The sequence below is a fragment of the Penicillium daleae genome (assembly GCF_028827525.1).
Source record: "Penicillium daleae strain IBT 16125 chromosome Unknown utg000008l_segment0_segment0, whole genome shotgun sequence".
NCBI classification, from domain to species: domain Eukaryota; kingdom Fungi; phylum Ascomycota; class Eurotiomycetes; order Eurotiales; family Aspergillaceae; genus Penicillium; species Penicillium daleae.
In genome coordinates this window covers 2,798,143-2,816,146 of record NW_026623156.1, presented here as the reverse complement: position 1 = coordinate 2,816,146, position 18,004 = coordinate 2,798,143, and the positions used below count along the sequence as shown (strand labels likewise).

Here is an 18,004-nt window from a genome sequence, read left to right as displayed (position 1 = left end):
AAAGGCAGATGGGCTCCATGAGGTTTGAGAGTGAACCCAACAGAGATCTATCGTAAGCGCATATCATCTGGGGAATTTGATTATTTAAAGGTTTCCTGCTACACTTTCATTAAGGCTTTACAGATGTCAGAGCTACAGGGGAGTCGAGATACCGCCATGAGATAGAACCGTCTGAACTATTCTTCGAATAATCCTTATTTTCCTAATAGAATCAATTCAATTTCTCCACATTCTGAGCGTCCCTGTCCACACTCAACTCAGAATCACAACACGACCATACTGGGTTATATTGAATCACGTGATCTCGCGTTTCCCTGCTTCTCGACCGGCGACGAGTTCTTGCACGTCGCAATTTGCCCACGGCCTCATGCACAACCGCGATGGGGCGCCGACATGACGGACTCCCCAATAGTCGCCGCTCTGAATCTTCTCAAGCGGAAGCAGAGCTATGGTGAAGATAATGAGGCCCCCAACCCCGCGGTCACTTCGTCCTCGAACGCGTCGTCAGTAGGCGGCGCCGACAACACTGCAGAGATTGCTTCACTCCACGATGAGTCTGATTCACAAGTCAAAGACGGCGGAAAAGACACAAAGAGGAGAAAAGGCCAAGGGAAAAAATCGACCGCATCGAATCCACGATCCAAAGCCCCCAAAAAGAGAACCCCTTCCACCCCATGGCCAGATGAATTCAAACGCCTATCACAGACCCATCGCGCACTGAACCTCGTATATACCTTCTGCTGCACGCGCAAACACTTCATCACGACGTTTGACAACATCAAAAAAGCCGTTCAGGCGCAACTCGGCCAGGGGCGAGAACTCACAGTCGAGGATGTGGCGAGGGTCAAGGTGCTGGTGCCTCGGGCGGTGCGATTCGAGTATGTGGATGAAGCTCGACTAGAGATCATGACGGTTGGCGATAGAGAAAGCGTCGACTACGGATCCCGAAGGGTTCATAACATGCTCACCGCTGAAGATATGGCTGATAATCGCGCGGATCAAAATGACGGAAGAAAAGACGTTCTCTTGTTTGAATTTGTGGACGGTGACCTCAAGCGGGAGGTACAGCATCCCAAGACTGGAGAGCCGTCGAAACCTACGCGCCGAATGAAAGATGAGGATTTGAAGATGCCAGTGTACAGCCAAAAACAGATGCTCGTTCTCATTGAAAAACGCAACACCAAATTCACCGATGCGATTGACGCCTTTCTTGTACGCTGTGAGAATGAAGGACTCGAGCCAGTGGGGACACTGGAACAGGAGAAGAATTTCTTTCTGCCCACTCCTCCTGGCAGTGAGGCTAACACTCCTGCTTTTGCCAAAGCACCAGCCACAATTCCTAAAGAACGCAAGTCTATCGCGGAGATCATTGCGGAGATCCGGGAGATGGAGTGGTATCATGCTCAGATTGTCCCGGAAGGGCATCGGGTGTTCGAAGCTCAATCTCCCGTCTACGGCGATTTGACCTTTCAGCTATCACAAGACCTTGTCAACGCGCTTTACAATACGAAAGGCATCACTCAGCTCTACTCTCACCAGGCCGAGGCAATCAATCATCTATATGAGGGTCACAATGTGATCGTATCTACTTCAACAAGCTCTGGAAAGTCACTCATCTACCAGATTCCCATGCTTTACGAACTGGAAAAGGATACCGACAGCAGGGGTATGTACATTTTCCCTACTAAAGCTCTAGCCCAAGACCAGCGGCGCAGCATGATGGATCTGCTGCGGTTTATGGACGGCTTTCAGCAAACAGTGGTGGAAACCTTTGATGGGGATACCCCGATGGGTAGCCGGAATCTCATTCGGGATGAGGCTCGCATCATTTTTACCAATCCCGACATGCTACACATTACTATCCTTCCACAAGAAAGTGCATGGCGCACCTTCTTGAAGAACTTGAAGTTTGTGGTTGTGGACGAGTTGCACGTGTATAATGGCTTGTTCGGGTCCCATGTAGCATATATCATGCGAAGGCTCCGCCGGATCTGTGCGGCAGTGGGCAATCGACATGTCAGGTTCATATCCTGCTCCGCTACCGTTGCAAACCCAGAGCAGCACATGAAATCGATCTTTGGCGTGCAGGATGTGAAATTGGTGGATTATGATGGATCTCCATCAGGTCGAAAAGAATTCGTCTGCTGGAATACCCCATTCAAGGATCCAGCTGATCCAACCTCAGGACGCGGTGATAGTGTCGCTGAGACTGCACGCCTGTTTTGCCAATTGATTCTTCGAGGAGTAAGAGTCATTGCTTTCTGCCGGGTACGAAAGCTATGTGAGATCCTCTTACAAGCCGTCCGCACTGAGTTCCAAGCTCTCGAAAGACCCGAAGTTGGCAAGATGGTCATGGGCTACCGAGGTGGATACAGTCCCCAGGACCGTCGACGGATCGAGAAAGAAATGTTTGAAGGGAAACTGATGGGAATCGTGGCAACTAATGCGCTTGAATTGGGTGTCGATATTGGCTCACTTGACGCAGTGATCACGCTTGGTTTCCCATATTCAATCTCCAATTTGCGACAGCAAAGTGGTCGTGCCGGTCGACGAAACAAAGACTCCCTGTCTGTGCTAGTTGGGGAGAGATATCCAACGGACCAGCACTATATGCAAAACCCAGATGAGATTTTCACGCGGCCGAATTGTGAGCTGCAAATTGACTTGTCTAATGAGCTCATCCAGGAGGGGCATGTCCAGTGTGCCGCTTTTGAGATGCCTATTCGCCCAGACGAGGATCATGTCTACTTTAGCGAGCAACTATTTGCCCTTGCAGCTACACGCCTGATCAAGGATAGCATGGGTTTCTATCACTGCCACGAACGCTTCCGGCCCCAGCCATCGCGGTGTGTGAACATTCGCGACACAGAGGACACTCACTTTGCCGTGATTGACACAACCAACAATCGCAATGTTGTCCTCGAAGAAGTTGAGGCCTCGCGTGCGTTCTTCACTATTTACGAAGGTGGCATCTTCCTACATCAAGGCCAAACATACATCGTCAAGGAGCTCAACCCAGAGCGCCACTTTGCACGCGTCCTGCGGGTTCACGTCGATTGGAGCACCATGCAGCGTGACTACACCGACATTGACCCGATTGAGACTGAGGCTATGCGCCTCGTCGGCACCGGGTCTGATGCCTGCCGTGCCTTCTTTGGCGCTGTGCAGATCCACGCCGTCGTGTATGGCTTCTTCAAGATCGACAAGCGCGGCCGTGTCCTCGATGCTGTCGCCGTCGATAATCCCCCAATCGACCTATTCACAAAGGGTATGTGGCTAAACGTGCCCTCACGAGCCATCGACATCCTCGAATCGCATAGACTCAACGTTGCAGCCGCTATTCATGCTGCTGAGCATGCGGTCCTCTCACTCCTTCCATCCTTTGTGATATCTTCACCGGGTGACGTCCGCACTGAGTGCAAGGTCGCAAAGAAAGAGCTCAGTAGTGGGCTTCGTCGTGCGAATGCATCGGGCAAGTCCAACGCAGAGTTAGAGAAGAAGATCCAACCGCCATCACGCCAGCGACCTGCACGATTGACCTTCTACGACGCAAAGGGTGGGTCCTGTGGATCTGGCATTGCGAGCAAGGCGTTCGAGTTTATCGGATTACTCCTGAGACGAGCGGTAACTCGCATTGACTCTTGTTCTTGTCTCTCGCCGCAGGGGTGCATCGAGTGCGTCTGTGATGAGCGATGCAAGGAGATGAACGTTGTCATGAGCAAGGCTGGAGCGGGCGTTATACTGCGCTGCTTACTGGGTTGGGAGGTGGATGTTGATGCTCTGCCTTGGGGGGAGGATGTGGAAGGTGTGGAATTAGGTATGGGCAGCAGTCGGGAATTGGCTGGTGGGTGGGAGACGGTTGTGAAGGCTAAGGATGTACCCTGGAAGGCTGGCTGTGGCCCAGAAGAGAAGGAGATCCCATGAGGCTGGCTCTTACAATCAATCTTCTATCTTCCAAAAGACCTATGTATATACTAAGTCTCCCGGCGCTCGGCATTTACGGCAATACTGACCACAGTGCATTTACACATGGAAGCATCAACTGTCATATTAAATCTTTGAACAAATGAAATCCGAGTTCATTCTACTGAGGGCGCGACCAGTAAATTGATACGTTCAGCATGAGTCTTCAAGTGTCAATACTCATGGTAACTACGAGATTCCAACGATTATCAATTTCAATCATATGTTTAGTCAGATTCTGCGCTTTCGAGTAAGATTTGAGTGTGAAATAGTAAGATCGATCTGCAGAGCCCGATTCCTCCATCAATAGTACCCGAAATAACCAGTCAGCGAATCACAAAACAACAGTGTAACAAAGAATCTCACCTTTCTCCAGTGACATCAGTCAAGTCAGTGTCTCGCGTCTGTCTATCTTCGCGAGGCCGAACGATGGTCCCTGCGCTGTCGGCGATCAGACGTTAGCTCGACATACCCTTCGGATCTTTGCTGACGACGAATCTTTTCCCTCAATACGTCGAGAGACTGGATAGCAACTTCTACCCTGTCTTTGACGGATTCGTTAAGGCCCGGAGAGCCCATGATCTCATCGCTAGAACCAAGCATCTCATCTCTGACATCCCAAAGAAGCCTCAAAGCCTCGTTGCTGAAGAATGTGATGTATTCGTAATGTGGATGTGGCTTACCGGTTTCGTCCGATGTATATTCGCTCAGATATTCTTCGAGGCCATCGATGATGTTGTCCTCCACTACACCTGCCATGTGGTGATAGGAAGGGTGGAGGGATCGGCTGTCACTCCATTCTTTGAGAATGTTGGCGGAGTAAGCGACGTGTGTTTTGAAGGCTTGCAAGTCCATTGTTGTGGGACAGTGGTAGGTAGCTTTCTGGAAAGAGGTATAAGATAAGAGGGAATTCAAAAGAACCCAGGCACTTGACTGAGTAGAGAAATGAGGGAGAATGGGGCATCTTTATATCCGAGGTCCTGAAGGCTTCGGAAGTGGAGTCTTTGTTAAATTCTTACGAGTCACAAAGGCTTGGTATACATTGGAACAATTAGGAAGTCTCTTTGTTGTCTCTAAATTTGGCCTTCTTTGAATGCTTACAATGCATCTTAGTATGCCTGTCAAAGAAACAATGGACTTTTCTTTGTCGCCAACTTTTCAGTAGCTAAGGAGGTTTCGAACAATCAACTTCGAGTGTACATAGAGAAAAAGGACCGATGCTAACTTTAACAAAGATTAGGTTGATATTCATAACTATTTCTCCTCATTTCTAAGGCATGATATGATTAGAAGCGAGGCAACACCAGAGGCTATTCAGTCTAATGGTATATCTAAGGGAGTAAGGGCCTTTTACTGGCTAGGTACGTACATGTTCCCTTGCCTAAAGTATCTTCCTTATAATCTGAGTATCAGTTTCGACTACAATTACTTGGAACGCTGTGATAATGGCTACTAGATGACTAAATCAATTTCAATTTATGTTTGAAGTTCCACGAACGACAACCTCTCTGAAAATAAAACCACTCACCTTTTCAACAGCCATATAGAATCAGCGAAGATATGGAATCGTCAGATGACAGTTTTACTCACGGGCATCGTGTACAGCAACAATAGCAGCCCTTGAAATCTATCGGGAGGTCTCCCGACAAGATATGAGCAAAGAAATGGGAACCCCTTCTTAATTGGTCCTTGGTCTTGTCTGTGAGCTGTGTATCTAACACAAGCTTGTTCCTGATGATCGCAAGGAAGCGCCCAGTCTTCTCACATGCAGTTGCCGTCTTACCTGGCGGTAATAAGGTACAAAATGTAAGCAAGTCATCGGCCATTTCGCCCATCGTCCGAATCATTTCATCGTGAGGTAGAGTACGTCTGCCGGTACCCCAGCGCTCCAGGTTTATAACAGCGCGACCGATGAAATCCCAGAAGTCAGATTTGTCGGAATAGTCCATTCTTGCGAATCGGTTGAAGACTGGTAGTTCTTATATCGGGACTTACCTAGAAGACTGCTAATTATTCTCGGTTCTAGGACAAGGTATTTGGCCTGAAGTTTTAAAGTCTGCTATCGAGGGTAAAGGGAGGCCTCTTATACTCGGATAGCCTTTGTTGAAACTTCTCTATTGATATTCGCTGCGTACAAAGTCATTGTTGCAATCGTCTAAAGATCAAAGAAATTATATGCCTTTGTCTTTTTTGATGGGTCTCGAAGCCATTCAGCCCAGACTAAGGCTACGTTGGAAATAGAAATTGTGGAGAGGATATTTAATCCAGGTGCGCGCATAATGACTATGTTCCACGCCCGATGATCCGCCCTAAAAATATGTGACCGGGGTCCATGCATGGAAGACGCACTATGTAGAGTTTTGTAGCCAATATATCAGCAGGTGCAAACCATTAATGTGGATATGACTAGATTCACTGTTCATTTTGCTAGGCTCACAGTCAATAGAACTTCTTAGACTACAGGAGGCTCGTGCAGGGCCCCAGGCTGGTCAAGCTAATGTTGCCGCGTTAGGCAGGAGTCCGCGTGCTCCGGTAGAATCCGAATTAGTCTCCACCATGACCAGTGATAACACATTCATGTCCTCCATGGACATCAAGGTTCCATAACTCAGTTGGTTAGAGTGTGGTGCTAATAACGCCAAAGTCGAGGGTTCGACCCCCCTCTGGGACCACATGAAGTACCATCCGACTCAATTCGGATGATATATTTTTGCAAATGTATCATCGTCTGGATGGGGATCAATTGTTACGAATTTTTTTCTTTTTCTACCCAGAATCAAATTTTTGAATTGCTGAATGAAAATCCGAACAATCTATCCATTGCCTAGCTTTCCAAACTTCCAAACAGATCGTCATATAAACAGATAGTCGTCAAGTCCCGAAGCTACTTGTCGTTCAAGACCTTCCTAAGTCCACTAAACTCCTCCAAGCATCCTGTTTCGCATAGCATTGCTCTACCAGAGTAGTCGTCTTATTGATGCTTTAGAGCATAATCTACCTCAATCCAATTATCATGTTCAAGACTCACCATAACCCGCCAAGTCTCTTCCATCAAGCGCCTAGTGAGACCATCAACCGGGTCGTGATCATGCAAGTCCTGCAACAGATCTCTGATCTCTCGCAAATTCCGCCTAGCTAGCACACATTGTTCCACAATACGATGAATGTGTCTGCGGGATGATACCGCCCTGGTCTTCTCCGCATATTCTTTCATATAAGAATTGATTTCCAGGGAAAAGTTACTCGCTAGTTTCGCCTTCATCGAATTGGTGATTCTGGAATCGCGCCTTTCCCAGCATTTCACAGTTTCGTTGGCCATTCGCAAGAATGATTCGAATGTTGGCTTGGGCATGACTGGGTTATCTGGCTCTGGCCGTGGAGATAACTGTGCTGGTACTGTCTCACCCTGGTGTCGCAATATAGGCTCATCCTGATTCTGCTGTGGTTGAATGTTTGCCTCGGACTGACTAGGTGCTGTTGCCTGGAGTACATCTACTAAATAATCTCTGTTCGATGGTGATAACTCCTTGAAAGTGGAAGGCTTCTTTTTCTTCCACCGTGGGATTAGGCTCGGCATTGCTGCGTGTTATCGATTACATGCAGGGAAGCTTGGGCGGCTAGAGGAAGTGTGTAAAAGGTGCACAATTTATATGACAGGGTTACAAACATTGATCTCTGGGAGATTCAATGTGGTGTCTTGTCGATTTTGACCCTGAATGGAGCACTTGCTCAATAGCACCTCTCGACGGTTGCACACGATACTATATTTTATTATGGACCTAGGCGGCTTTGTTTACAGATAATGGGATTGGATCATTAAAGAAGCTGCTGCTTCTGGCCGTGTAGTAGGTAATAAGCCTTGCATGGACCCATTCTCGTTTATTTGATTATCTCTAGAGCTCTTGCTCCAGAACAAAGGCATGTATTGTCTGCAGAGAGACGAAAATCCGTCTGCACCAACCTTGATGGTCAGAATTCGGTTGATGCATCCGAGACAGTCAAGCGACGACACGTCGTTTCCCGGATTGCCTGTGGAGACAAAGTAACGTCCACTGACTGTCGAATGGAACAGTTTTGTTTGACCAGACCGAACTGGTGGGTTTCCCTACAGAGATATCGTCAACATATCTCTAACCGGGCGGATGCTGAGATATTTCAGACTCGCCATTTATTATCCTCTCTCAAACCTCACTACTTCCTAAAAGCCTCCTGTAAAACCAAATAGCCCACTCCATATCCCACCTCACAATCCCCATCCCCATCCTCATCCTTATCCCCTCCTTCAACCCCCAACAAATACGCAATAAACACCGCCTAATCTCCTCGCACACGGCAATCCATCCCCTCGACACAACCTCGTCGTCGATGTACATAGCCGTGCTGTAGTAAACGTCTAGATCGCGAATTCAGATGGTTATTAGCCAGATTAGTGTAGGATAGTGGAGATGGGAGTTGTCTTTATGGGCGAGGAAGTTTTGGAGGGATGTTATTGTTGTGGTAAATTTATAGAGGTAGTGGATTGAGTCCATGTTTGTGTAGTTGAGTGAGTGTGTATTCTGATGGAAGGAGAGTTTTTCTTTTCATATAGCCACGGGTTTCGGCGAGAGGAATTGTTTTAGGGAAAGATACCCTGTCGAGGAGGTCGAGGGTTTTGAAGGGTTGGATTCGAAGCGTGGGCGATATCCTTTTTTGGAAACCAGCTGTGTCTTGGAGGTTGAATAATGTTGCTATAGGAAAATCGATGGAAAATAGACATGGTGCAATCTTTGTTATGTTTTGGTATTCTTGCTCGTATTGTTGCATTGTCTAATTAATTAACCATTACAAAGCTCTTTGAGATGTAGCGTGTCGAACGATTTCAACCTCATTATCCGGGGTGAACAATACGTTGATACGATCAAAGAAAATGTACATTGAAATGGCTCCGACAATGAACCATTATCATCATCTATTGGATCTGTTTTTCTATTGCCAGATGAGTGAGTTCCTGGATTCCGAGGTATAATCACTAATATGACATGTGAACATGGTATGTGAACTTTGTTGGATTGCGAACGTGTAGGGTATATGAATGATGAGTGTACACGTAAAGTCATGACTGGTGGAGATGCCGTGCAAGGCATCGAAGAGAGAGGGGAGGAAATGTGGGGGAGATATTAGGACATTGATATAGATAATATGTGACAAGTAGTACAAGTTGTGGGGATGCTGCACGTCTCTTCAGAGAGATGGATTGATTCGCTTGTGCGGAAGCAAAGAATGGTATTGCCCAGTCGGAATTGTGGGGGTAAGTGTGAAGTTGGTGGTATTTAATCGGTGTTTGGAGTTCTCGGGCACTCTTCTATCGGGAATTCTGTCGATAATATAGCTGTGACGGGAACGCAGCTCGGAAAGGGAATGACTCGCGATATGCAGACATCCGGGTGTTGCACAGAAGGGACAGCATGTCAACGTGACGAGGATTACTTCGGTGTGGCGAAGCACAATTGTGGTCGGCTGATCCAAAAAAGTTCATCAGGTATAGCTGGCATGGCTACTCGAAGGACTTCCCTCCTCATCTTGACCATCCACACTGAGCTTCCAGAAGAGCGACTTCATATCCCGAACATTCTCCCGGAAATCATCAAGAGGTTGGTTCATACGCTCTTCAGACATGCCTCGGACCTCGCGGATAATGTCCGAGTAACCTTCGTCATTAGGAAGCCACCAGTGCTGGATTTCAGGCAGTTGCCAGATAGCGGCGATGGCGGCACGGAATCGAGGGGCAATGATGTACCTAGTTATCGAGGTAATGTTAGTACTAATTTTGCTGGAATTTGAGGACAACTAATAAAACAAAAGGGTGAGATGGGGACAGGCTTACCCCTTCTGCTCCATCAAGGCCAGCTTGCGCCTCGACCACATCTGATGCTTCAAATCCTTGGGCAAAAACATACTGGAGAGACCGATACTGTTCTTGAAGCCGATGCAATATCCATTACCCCTATCTGGCCAGCGTGATATCGTCTCCATCAACTGACATTGTTCAAAGGCCAACCGTTGCAGATCCGGCAAGAGCGGTTGCTTCAAAGAAAGCATGGTTTGATATTTAAACATCAACTCGGTGGAAAGAAGATCGATCCTCGCATAGTTTGCATCCCAGAGGGGTCCTTGTAATATGCAGCCCGGTACGTAAGGGTCCACGATATCGTCATCCGTCAGGGGCTGTTGATTTGGATACGAGCGTACGGTGTCTTCAGAATCATCGAATTGTTTCAGGATATTCTTGGCACGTTCCATTGTTTGACCGAGTTGTTCATTTTGTTGGGCGAACTGGTCCATTGGGATCATGCCCCGCGAGAGTTTGGCATATAGCGAGGCCATATCCAGCCCGAAGCGTCGGTTGATGGAGGCGACAAGAGCAAGTTGTTTGCTTGGATCTTCGGGGTACAGGGCTGCTTGATTGGCGTCGTATTGCTCCTTTGCCATGTACCAGTCACGGCCAAGGATAGCCTCGGTGCCGGCCAGAATGCCGGCCACCACATCGAATCGTGCGTACCAGAGGAAGATGTTGGTATGGAGTTCGATCAAATTTGAGGATTCGGGTGTTAAGAGTTCTCGCATCAAGGCATGCGCCGCTTGATGGTGATCGATGAGATTCACCCAATCCCCAATATACTCCTATATTGAAGAATAATGATTAGAAACTACCCAAAGAGTGTAGTCCAGGGGAGAAGAGTATCATGTGTAAATACCTCAAACGTCGTCAAAACAAGAACTGTGCACAACGTTGCTTCACTGTGTTCCTCGCCCGATTCCAAAGACTTCCGCAAGAGCACCAAAGCCTTGTTATAATACTTCAAAAATGCATAGAGTTTCCCTCCACTCTGCAAAGTATGATGATATGCTGCAAATCCCACCAAAGCATACAGCAAAGGATCATAGCCCAGGGCAAGTTCGATAATGCTGTGATGGATGAAACGAGCGCTGCTCTGTCTCAAAAAGAAATGTTCATGCGAGATGAACTGTTGATGAAAGTCCAGATAGAACCGCAAATCATCTGACAGTCGACTATTATTGAGCAAGTCTAACGTAGACTGGCTGATACTCGCCGACCGTACACTCACCGACTCGAACCGCGATGACTCGGTCGAGGGAGAGCTACTCGGTTCCAGATGGAACGATCCCGCCTCCGACGGCTGTTTGATGCTGCGTTTCCGCAGTGACTGGCCGCTTTGCGTGCGGTGTAGATCATGTCGTAACTGGCTAGTACCACTGCCACTCGTTGGCGATAGTCCCGATCCCACATCCGTACCCTCGGGCTCCTCTTCATCGATAATAGGTTCAAGCGGGCTGATTCCCTCGGTGTCCACTTTACCAGATGAGTCACTACCCTGCGACTGAGGGCGAGCGCTACGTGATTTGGCCGACGAGCGGGAGCTCTTAGCTGACTGCGCGGTTGGCGACGGATAAACGCAGTCCCGACCACCCTTCCGGCAGCGCTCGCAAATCGGACGACCCTCGTCGCATTTGATGCGACGTGAACGACAGGTAAAGCAACCACTACGGGTGCGCTTGTGTTTCTTCTGGTCCGGGATGGGCTGGAGTAGGGTCTGTTGCTTGGGCGGGTATGACGGAGCGGGAAGGGCCATGGGCGGCGGCGGCGCGGAAGGGTCATGCCAGAACGCGACGCTCTCGGGATATTGCGAGGGGCCGAATATGTTGTAAGCGGACATGCCAGTGTCCTGCTGCATTGAGTCGAGGAAGCCGGCCAGGGCTGCCTGGGACTGATGATATGATTGCGCCATGGAGGACGTGTCGTGTGCGGGTGATCGTGGAGATCAGCCCAAGATCAAGGTAGAATTTCGGAAGGACCTTTGAGTATGGTATGGGGATTCCGGGGGGGGATGGTGTCTATTACGGCCTCCTTCAAGGCGCGCGCACTTTCTCTGTTAGGTGGCGCGTGGATTCCCCCATGGAAAGTCAACCAGAAGCTCCGCTGGGAACTTGCATATTAAGAGGACATCGGAGATGAAAGGGAAGTGGGTAGTTCGTAAGGGTTGAAGAGGGAAAGAAGGCGTGTAGAAGGGGTTGGGTGGTGGGGGGGGGGGTTTGACGTTTGGACCCGGATGATTGGAACCAGAATATGCGGGAGATTAAAACACGTCAAGTCACAAAGGCAGAGAGAATGGAAACCTTTTTCTTTTTCTCTCTCTCTCTCTCTCTCTCTCTCTCTCTTCCAGAAGTTACTCATTTGACTTTACTAATATGATTTGGTCGGATTCGATTCTATATTTTTACTTGTTTTGTATTGTTTTGTTCTTACGATTCTGAATGCACATGAACGCAGTCTTATTTTCTAGCTCCACTTACGGAAGACCGTCATGTTCTCTTGCCTTTTTGATGGCTCCTCATTTTCTATTTTAGTGCCGCTGACAGCGATCCTGATCGCCGTATCTACAGTAACAAAATACGAGACCGGAGCCAGAGAAAACAGGACAAACCTAAGTCCAGTACTGTAGTTGTACGGAGTACAGAGTCGTGAATCACTAGTGGCTCCGGGCTAGTATGGGCAACTAAACTAGTTTCGACTCTCTATCTGGCCTACCCAGTGACCACGGAGGAAGGACCAAAAGATTTGCACCCAAATCACGGAGTTCGGAGAGGAGGATGTGTAAACTCCCCATCCTTGGGCGGATCCTGGAACTATGCCCGCTACTTTTAGCCCGTTTCGATTGATGCCTCCGTATGGGGGACTCCTCCGTAGATATTGCTTCATAACTATGTGGGCTTGTCATGATTGGGCATATGATTTAGAGTCTGACACTGAGGGCTTTAAATGGGTTAATACCGCAGTAATTAGTTATATTTAATACTAAACTTCTTTCTCTCGCCGTTTCTTCCGGCGGAGTGGGGAGCCAAGAAGCTATTCGCAATCGAAGGAGAATGAATCATTTCAACTAGGCCTGCATCTGCTGCAATTATAATTTACACACAAGCCTAAGGGTCACCCGGATTAGGCTATAAGAAATTACGGATTTACTGTTCGGCCCCAAAAAAATCCTACCAGGTAGTATTGCAAGTGCCAACAGTGATGATGTAGCACCTCGCACTGCTGGCCCCTTTCGCTCTTTTTCCCAGTTCCCCACTTGGGGATCATCCAGATCATCCTATACTCTGGTATTTTTATCTTGCTGTCTCCGAGGGAGAGATGGGTCCCTCACCTCGGGTCTCGGTGAACTTTGGAAAAGGGGGGCCGACTGGTTTAGGCCTTCCTTAGGAGGGACGATCATCTCAAGCCACAGAAAGGGGGGGGAAGGTGATATCAGCGGAAAATGCAATTTCTTAGGGCTTGATTCGGAGGGGCTTCAGTGGCTGCTTAAACCGCTGGCAGTACAGTTGTTCTGAATCCATGCAGGAGATAACCAAGAAAGAAAAGAAATGGAATGGGCACGGAGGATTCGGGCATTAATCGTAGCCTTGTCAATCACTTCTACTTAGGTTCGCCCTGCTTTCCGGGTTCTGCATGGTACTTTCTGTCCAGTGTCAAGAAGACCAGATGGGTCTTTTTACTCTGGCGGCTATATTCCTCGGGAGTTACCTAGCTCACTACGGAGTACGCATGGTGCGTTAGCCCTCTCCGTAGAGTCCGGAGAGTCTCTTTTGCATCGACCCAGAACGAGAACGAGAAGTCCCCGCAGAGGGGCGGATCCTCAGAGAGAAATCTGGTGCCATCTCCCATAACTATTGAAACCCATCACCACGGTCACCAGTGGAGACATCTCCGAATATCAACGGAGTTCTATCCGATGGAAAAGGAAAAGAGGGCAAAGAAGGCAAGAAGGCATCCTCGGCGATCAATTCAAGCTTCGGAAGCTCGGAACCCGAGTACAAGCGGCGGCCGAGAGGACAAAGGGAGTTTAGCACGGAAAGCACGAGCACAGCGGGGGAAGATGTACATCTCATTATGGAGCACAATTTTCAGGGCCAGTCGGCAAATCTGAAACCCTTCGAGGCGGGTGCATCTTGCAAAATGCCGAAAACGTTCTGTTCGTGACGGAGATCGGTTCTTGCGAGTGGAGCCGGGTGACTAAGGGACGTTTTAGTTCTTCCAGCTATGGACCAGAGAGGGTAAGTACTTGGTCCGTGTGGAGATGCGCCTGTTCGAGGACAACTCTATGATTCATGCAGGATCCGGAGAGGAAAATTTGAATGTCGGAGAAATATACAGGGGTGAGGATTATCATGGATGAATGTGGTGTGATGATGATGTGTTTGGTGTGGGAAGACTGAGAACGGGAATTCCCAGGGGTGGTTGAATTGCCTCGTTCTTGTTCTGGTCTACAGTACAGTATTCCTTTTTATTTCCCCCTTTTCTAGTGCTATTTTCAGCCTCCCCCTTCGTCTTCATCCTCGTCTTCCCCTCTTTCCACCTCCGCTCGTTCGAATTCCAAGGGAGGAAAAAAATTTATCAATCGGCCGCGTGCCTGATCGGCGGGGTTTTTTTGACAGAGAGAACAAAAAAGGTGGAGCCGCCCTAAGCAGGCGCTAACGTTGAGGAGAATGGAGGAATTGAGCAAAGACGCCATCCTTACGACCCAAATAATCATAAAAAGCCATGCTGAGCATGCTCAGGATCGGACCGACTCCACCGGAACTTCAAGCACCGATGCACCGATGCAGCTCGTACAGTCGTGGACTAGTGCGCGACTGGTAGCTCTTTCAAGGCACAATCCTGGATCGTGAAAAGTGTTATTACCCTTCTGGTGGGTAGTGACAGGGAATATTGATGGATCATCCAGACACCAGTGGCGCAGCTGGCGCTGATTCGTTCCTTTCCTTTCCCGATGAGACCTATCAGCAGTCCGAGATTTTGGTCTATCCGTCATCATGGACACGTCCATCCCATTTCTACAGTATCTTGTACGGGTGTCCTTGATCCTATAGGCTCCTCTATAGCTTTTTGCCTACCAGTTCACTCTTCCTCAGTCATGCCTACTGCCAAGCCCTAAAGAAGGACCAGTCCATGCCCGAAGGGTATGTACTACTGTATAAACATAACGCTACGTCTGCCGGGACTTGTACAGCGCACCGACCCTTCGACATTTATTATTTTTTTTTTCGCCATGTGGGTGAAAGGTGAGCCGACCTAAACACTAATGAACGAGCTCCTTGACAGGGTGGATCTTGACTCCATCGTTTTTCTACAGCGTGACTCCATTTCCATGTGGACCATTTGGTTTCCCTACCGTTGATCATTATTTTTTTTGCTGTACGTAGTGGCAAGCAGGGACACTAGCAGACGACTTTCAGAGTAACTCTTCCCCCTCTATACAAATCAGTCAGCATGGTTATTCTCACCACTATCGTAGCCGCCTGGCCCTTGACACACTAGTCCGGGATCATGAAGCTATGCTGATCCCGGTCCTGGCATATTAGCACCCGCACTGGTCCAGGATAGGTAACATCTCCGTTCAAGATCTCATCCCCATGGCCCATGGCCCAGGTGCTACTGTAGTTCTGGTCCCGGGAGTTTGGGGAACACTACTGGTCAATAACCCACATGCATGTGCTACTATTCCCGATTCAGTAGGTTGAGTGAGCTAATTAATATTGGGTCTTTTCCCTATTTCTCAAACACCAATCAAATACGGACGGAAAGGTTGAACAGCCAGTGTCATGCTGGGAAAGAGGTGCGTGGGTTGAATCTCGTATAAAATGCGTACTCGTATACAGAGGGATTTTACAAATTTTGAATATTTGCTACTGGGCCATCAATGATGATTTGATGTGGCGTGGTCATTCCATCGTAGATGGAGAGAATTTGGCGTAGTCTCCCGACCTGGATTTTGAATAATCTCAACGAACAATGGAAGAAAAGACAAAGCACGTGTTTTATTGTGCTTTGTCTTTTCTTCCATTGTTCGTTGAGATTATTCACGTGCGAAACGCATTGGGCTAATGACTAGAACTCAGCTCGAACAAGAATGGAGGTTTCACCCCAATTAAATAAGGGTAGATCCAACGGTCATAACCGGCGGGGTATCGAAGCCATGCGTGCCCTGGGCCATAGCATCGCCAAATCACTCAACTTGCAACTACTTGGAGAGGTATGTGGGTGATTATGATGTGTCGTGTACTCCGTATACCCTGGCTCAATCTTCCTTTTGCTGCCGTCATACGCGTCTCTCGAGCACATACGAGATCAATGCTCAGGCTAGGTTCAGTCGGGCCGGTCGAATGCATGTCATGAATTGTAGGACCGCGACATCCCTGTCTTCTTGTAATTACCGAACCTCATTATCGGTAACCAGCAACCTTTTAGGATGATTATAACCAACGCGGCCAATTCGATAACTGTCGACGCTCAGAGTTCTTGACCCCTGGACACTGGACCACAGTAGTGAAATGCAAGTCGGGAGCTTGTACCATGTTGAGGGGACCAGCTGCCTAACCCTGAAGTTCGTACGAAACAAATGATCTAGTTTTGGGGTGTGTTCAAGGAACTCTGCTCCTTGTACGGAATAGCTCGGGCTTATTGAAAGTACGAGAACAGCTTTTCAATCTAGCTATTGTACACTCGTGGCTTGCCCAATGATACTAATCCATCCAACTTTCGCCATTTTCTCCACACTTGTGTGCAGAAAGGAATAAAGAGCACTGTGGGATTGAGCATACTTACATTTTAAGATTTCCACTGTAGGCTGACACGTTCATCTGGCCACGGCGCAAAGAGAAGAGACCAATCTGGACAATGATCCTTTGGCAGAAGAATCTAGAAGACAGGACGCCACCTCTTTTGGGCGCGAATGACGGGATCTCAATGTTTTGACTTTGAGACGGCGTCGACGCTTTCCGTAGTATCCATGCAAATGCTTAGTTGCACCGAGTGGCGTAGGCACTAGTTAGTTGTTCGTATTACTACTGTCGCTGATTCCAGCATCTATGCTCTTATGTCAACGAAGTATAATGCCTTGGCAGGTGGAACTTCCAGCATACGCACTAGAGCGGCACAATATCTGGTTCGTCGATCAATGCTAAGTCCAGTAGATTCCTATTCCCGTACTCCGTACATGATCCATGACTACATAGGCAGCCTGACCCTTGTAGATCATGAAATTATGAACTTTGAGAAATATCCGGCTTCCTCCGAACGGAGTTCAAATGTGATACAATAGTTTGTTGCAGATTCAATGGCAGATGTTAGAGATTCATGAAAAGAATGTGTTCTTACATAATATGCCTCTAGTTAACTTAGTTATACTCATGAGCTCCATCTAAACCTTCGCCCACCCCTAAATCTGAATCTGAATCTGAATCTAACCGCCAACGGAGATAAGTAACCGCCCCGAACTTGAAAGAATCCTTGCTCTCACGACAAAAACCGACGCCAGTAAACTCTACCGGAAAGTCTCTTGGCTCGAAACAAATCTAACGGCAACGATGAGGCTGAACAAGCCAAATACCACCATTATCCACAGGAAGCACCAACCTAGCTCCGCCTCCACCGTAGCGTGGACGATCCCACCAACCGGGGAGGTTTCATAGTCCGATGCTACAATCAAGTGAATCCACCTGGCAGGCTGCCAGCTAGCCTACATAGCACTACTGTAACCAACTACATTACTATTTTTCTGTGACGATAGCGGCCGTGATCGGCCGATCTTACTTTCCCTCCCATATCATAGGACACAGATCCCACTGGTCCGCCAGGGGTTACTGTCGGATACGATTACCTAGACTAACTCAACACTGTTACTGGGGTGCGAATTGAGTTGACGCCGGTCGTTTTGGATGTAGCCCAGGACCAATGCAGGACGAAACCATGTCAAGTTATAGAATGTCAATCATAACAATCCACTGTTCTATCCATTCTCCCCGCGGAGCCACGAAGCCTACACTGTTCCGTAAGCCGTAGCTCTCTCTGTCTCTGGCTCCCAACCAGCCCCCAGTTGATCGAGTCCTTAACTCCTTGGTGTTAACCTTCTCGATCCTGAGACGGTCTAACGAATCCTATTGTGGGGTCTGTTACTCTTTCCTGTTGGCGCCGGACGCCCGGACG

At 48.3% G+C, this 18,004-nt stretch overlaps 3 protein-coding genes across 3 annotated transcripts; 1 reads left to right on the top strand and 2 right to left on the bottom strand.

Annotated features, from left to right (window-relative positions):
- Positions 1 to 393: 393 nt before the first annotated feature.
- Positions 394 to 3,924, top strand: N7458_009546 (ATP-dependent 3'-5' DNA helicase; the record flags this gene model as incomplete). Its single annotated transcript, XM_056912928.1, has 1 exon — positions 394 to 3,924. One exon carries the CDS (start codon positions 394 to 396, stop codon positions 3,922 to 3,924), a length of 3,531 nt encoding a protein of 1,176 aa, XP_056761777.1.
- Positions 3,925 to 3,974: 50 nt separating this feature from the next.
- On the bottom strand, positions 3,975 to 4,818 carry N7458_009545 (uncharacterized protein; the record flags this gene model as incomplete). The annotated part of the gene is made up of 2 exons (XM_056912927.1): positions 3,975 to 4,056; positions 4,436 to 4,818. The coding sequence occupies 2 exons, from the start codon at positions 4,816 to 4,818 to the stop codon at positions 3,975 to 3,977; spliced, it is 465 nt and encodes a 154-aa protein (XP_056761776.1).
- A 4,659-nt stretch (positions 4,819 to 9,477) lies between these two features.
- N7458_009544 (Zn(II)2Cys6 transcription factor) lies at positions 9,478 to 11,750 on the bottom strand (the record flags this gene model as incomplete). Its single annotated transcript, XM_056912926.1, has 3 exons — positions 9,478 to 9,739; positions 9,827 to 10,623; positions 10,698 to 11,750. The coding sequence occupies 3 exons, from the start codon at positions 11,748 to 11,750 to the stop codon at positions 9,478 to 9,480; spliced, it is 2,112 nt and encodes a 703-aa protein (XP_056761775.1).
- Between the last annotated feature and the right edge of the window lie 6,254 nt (positions 11,751 to 18,004).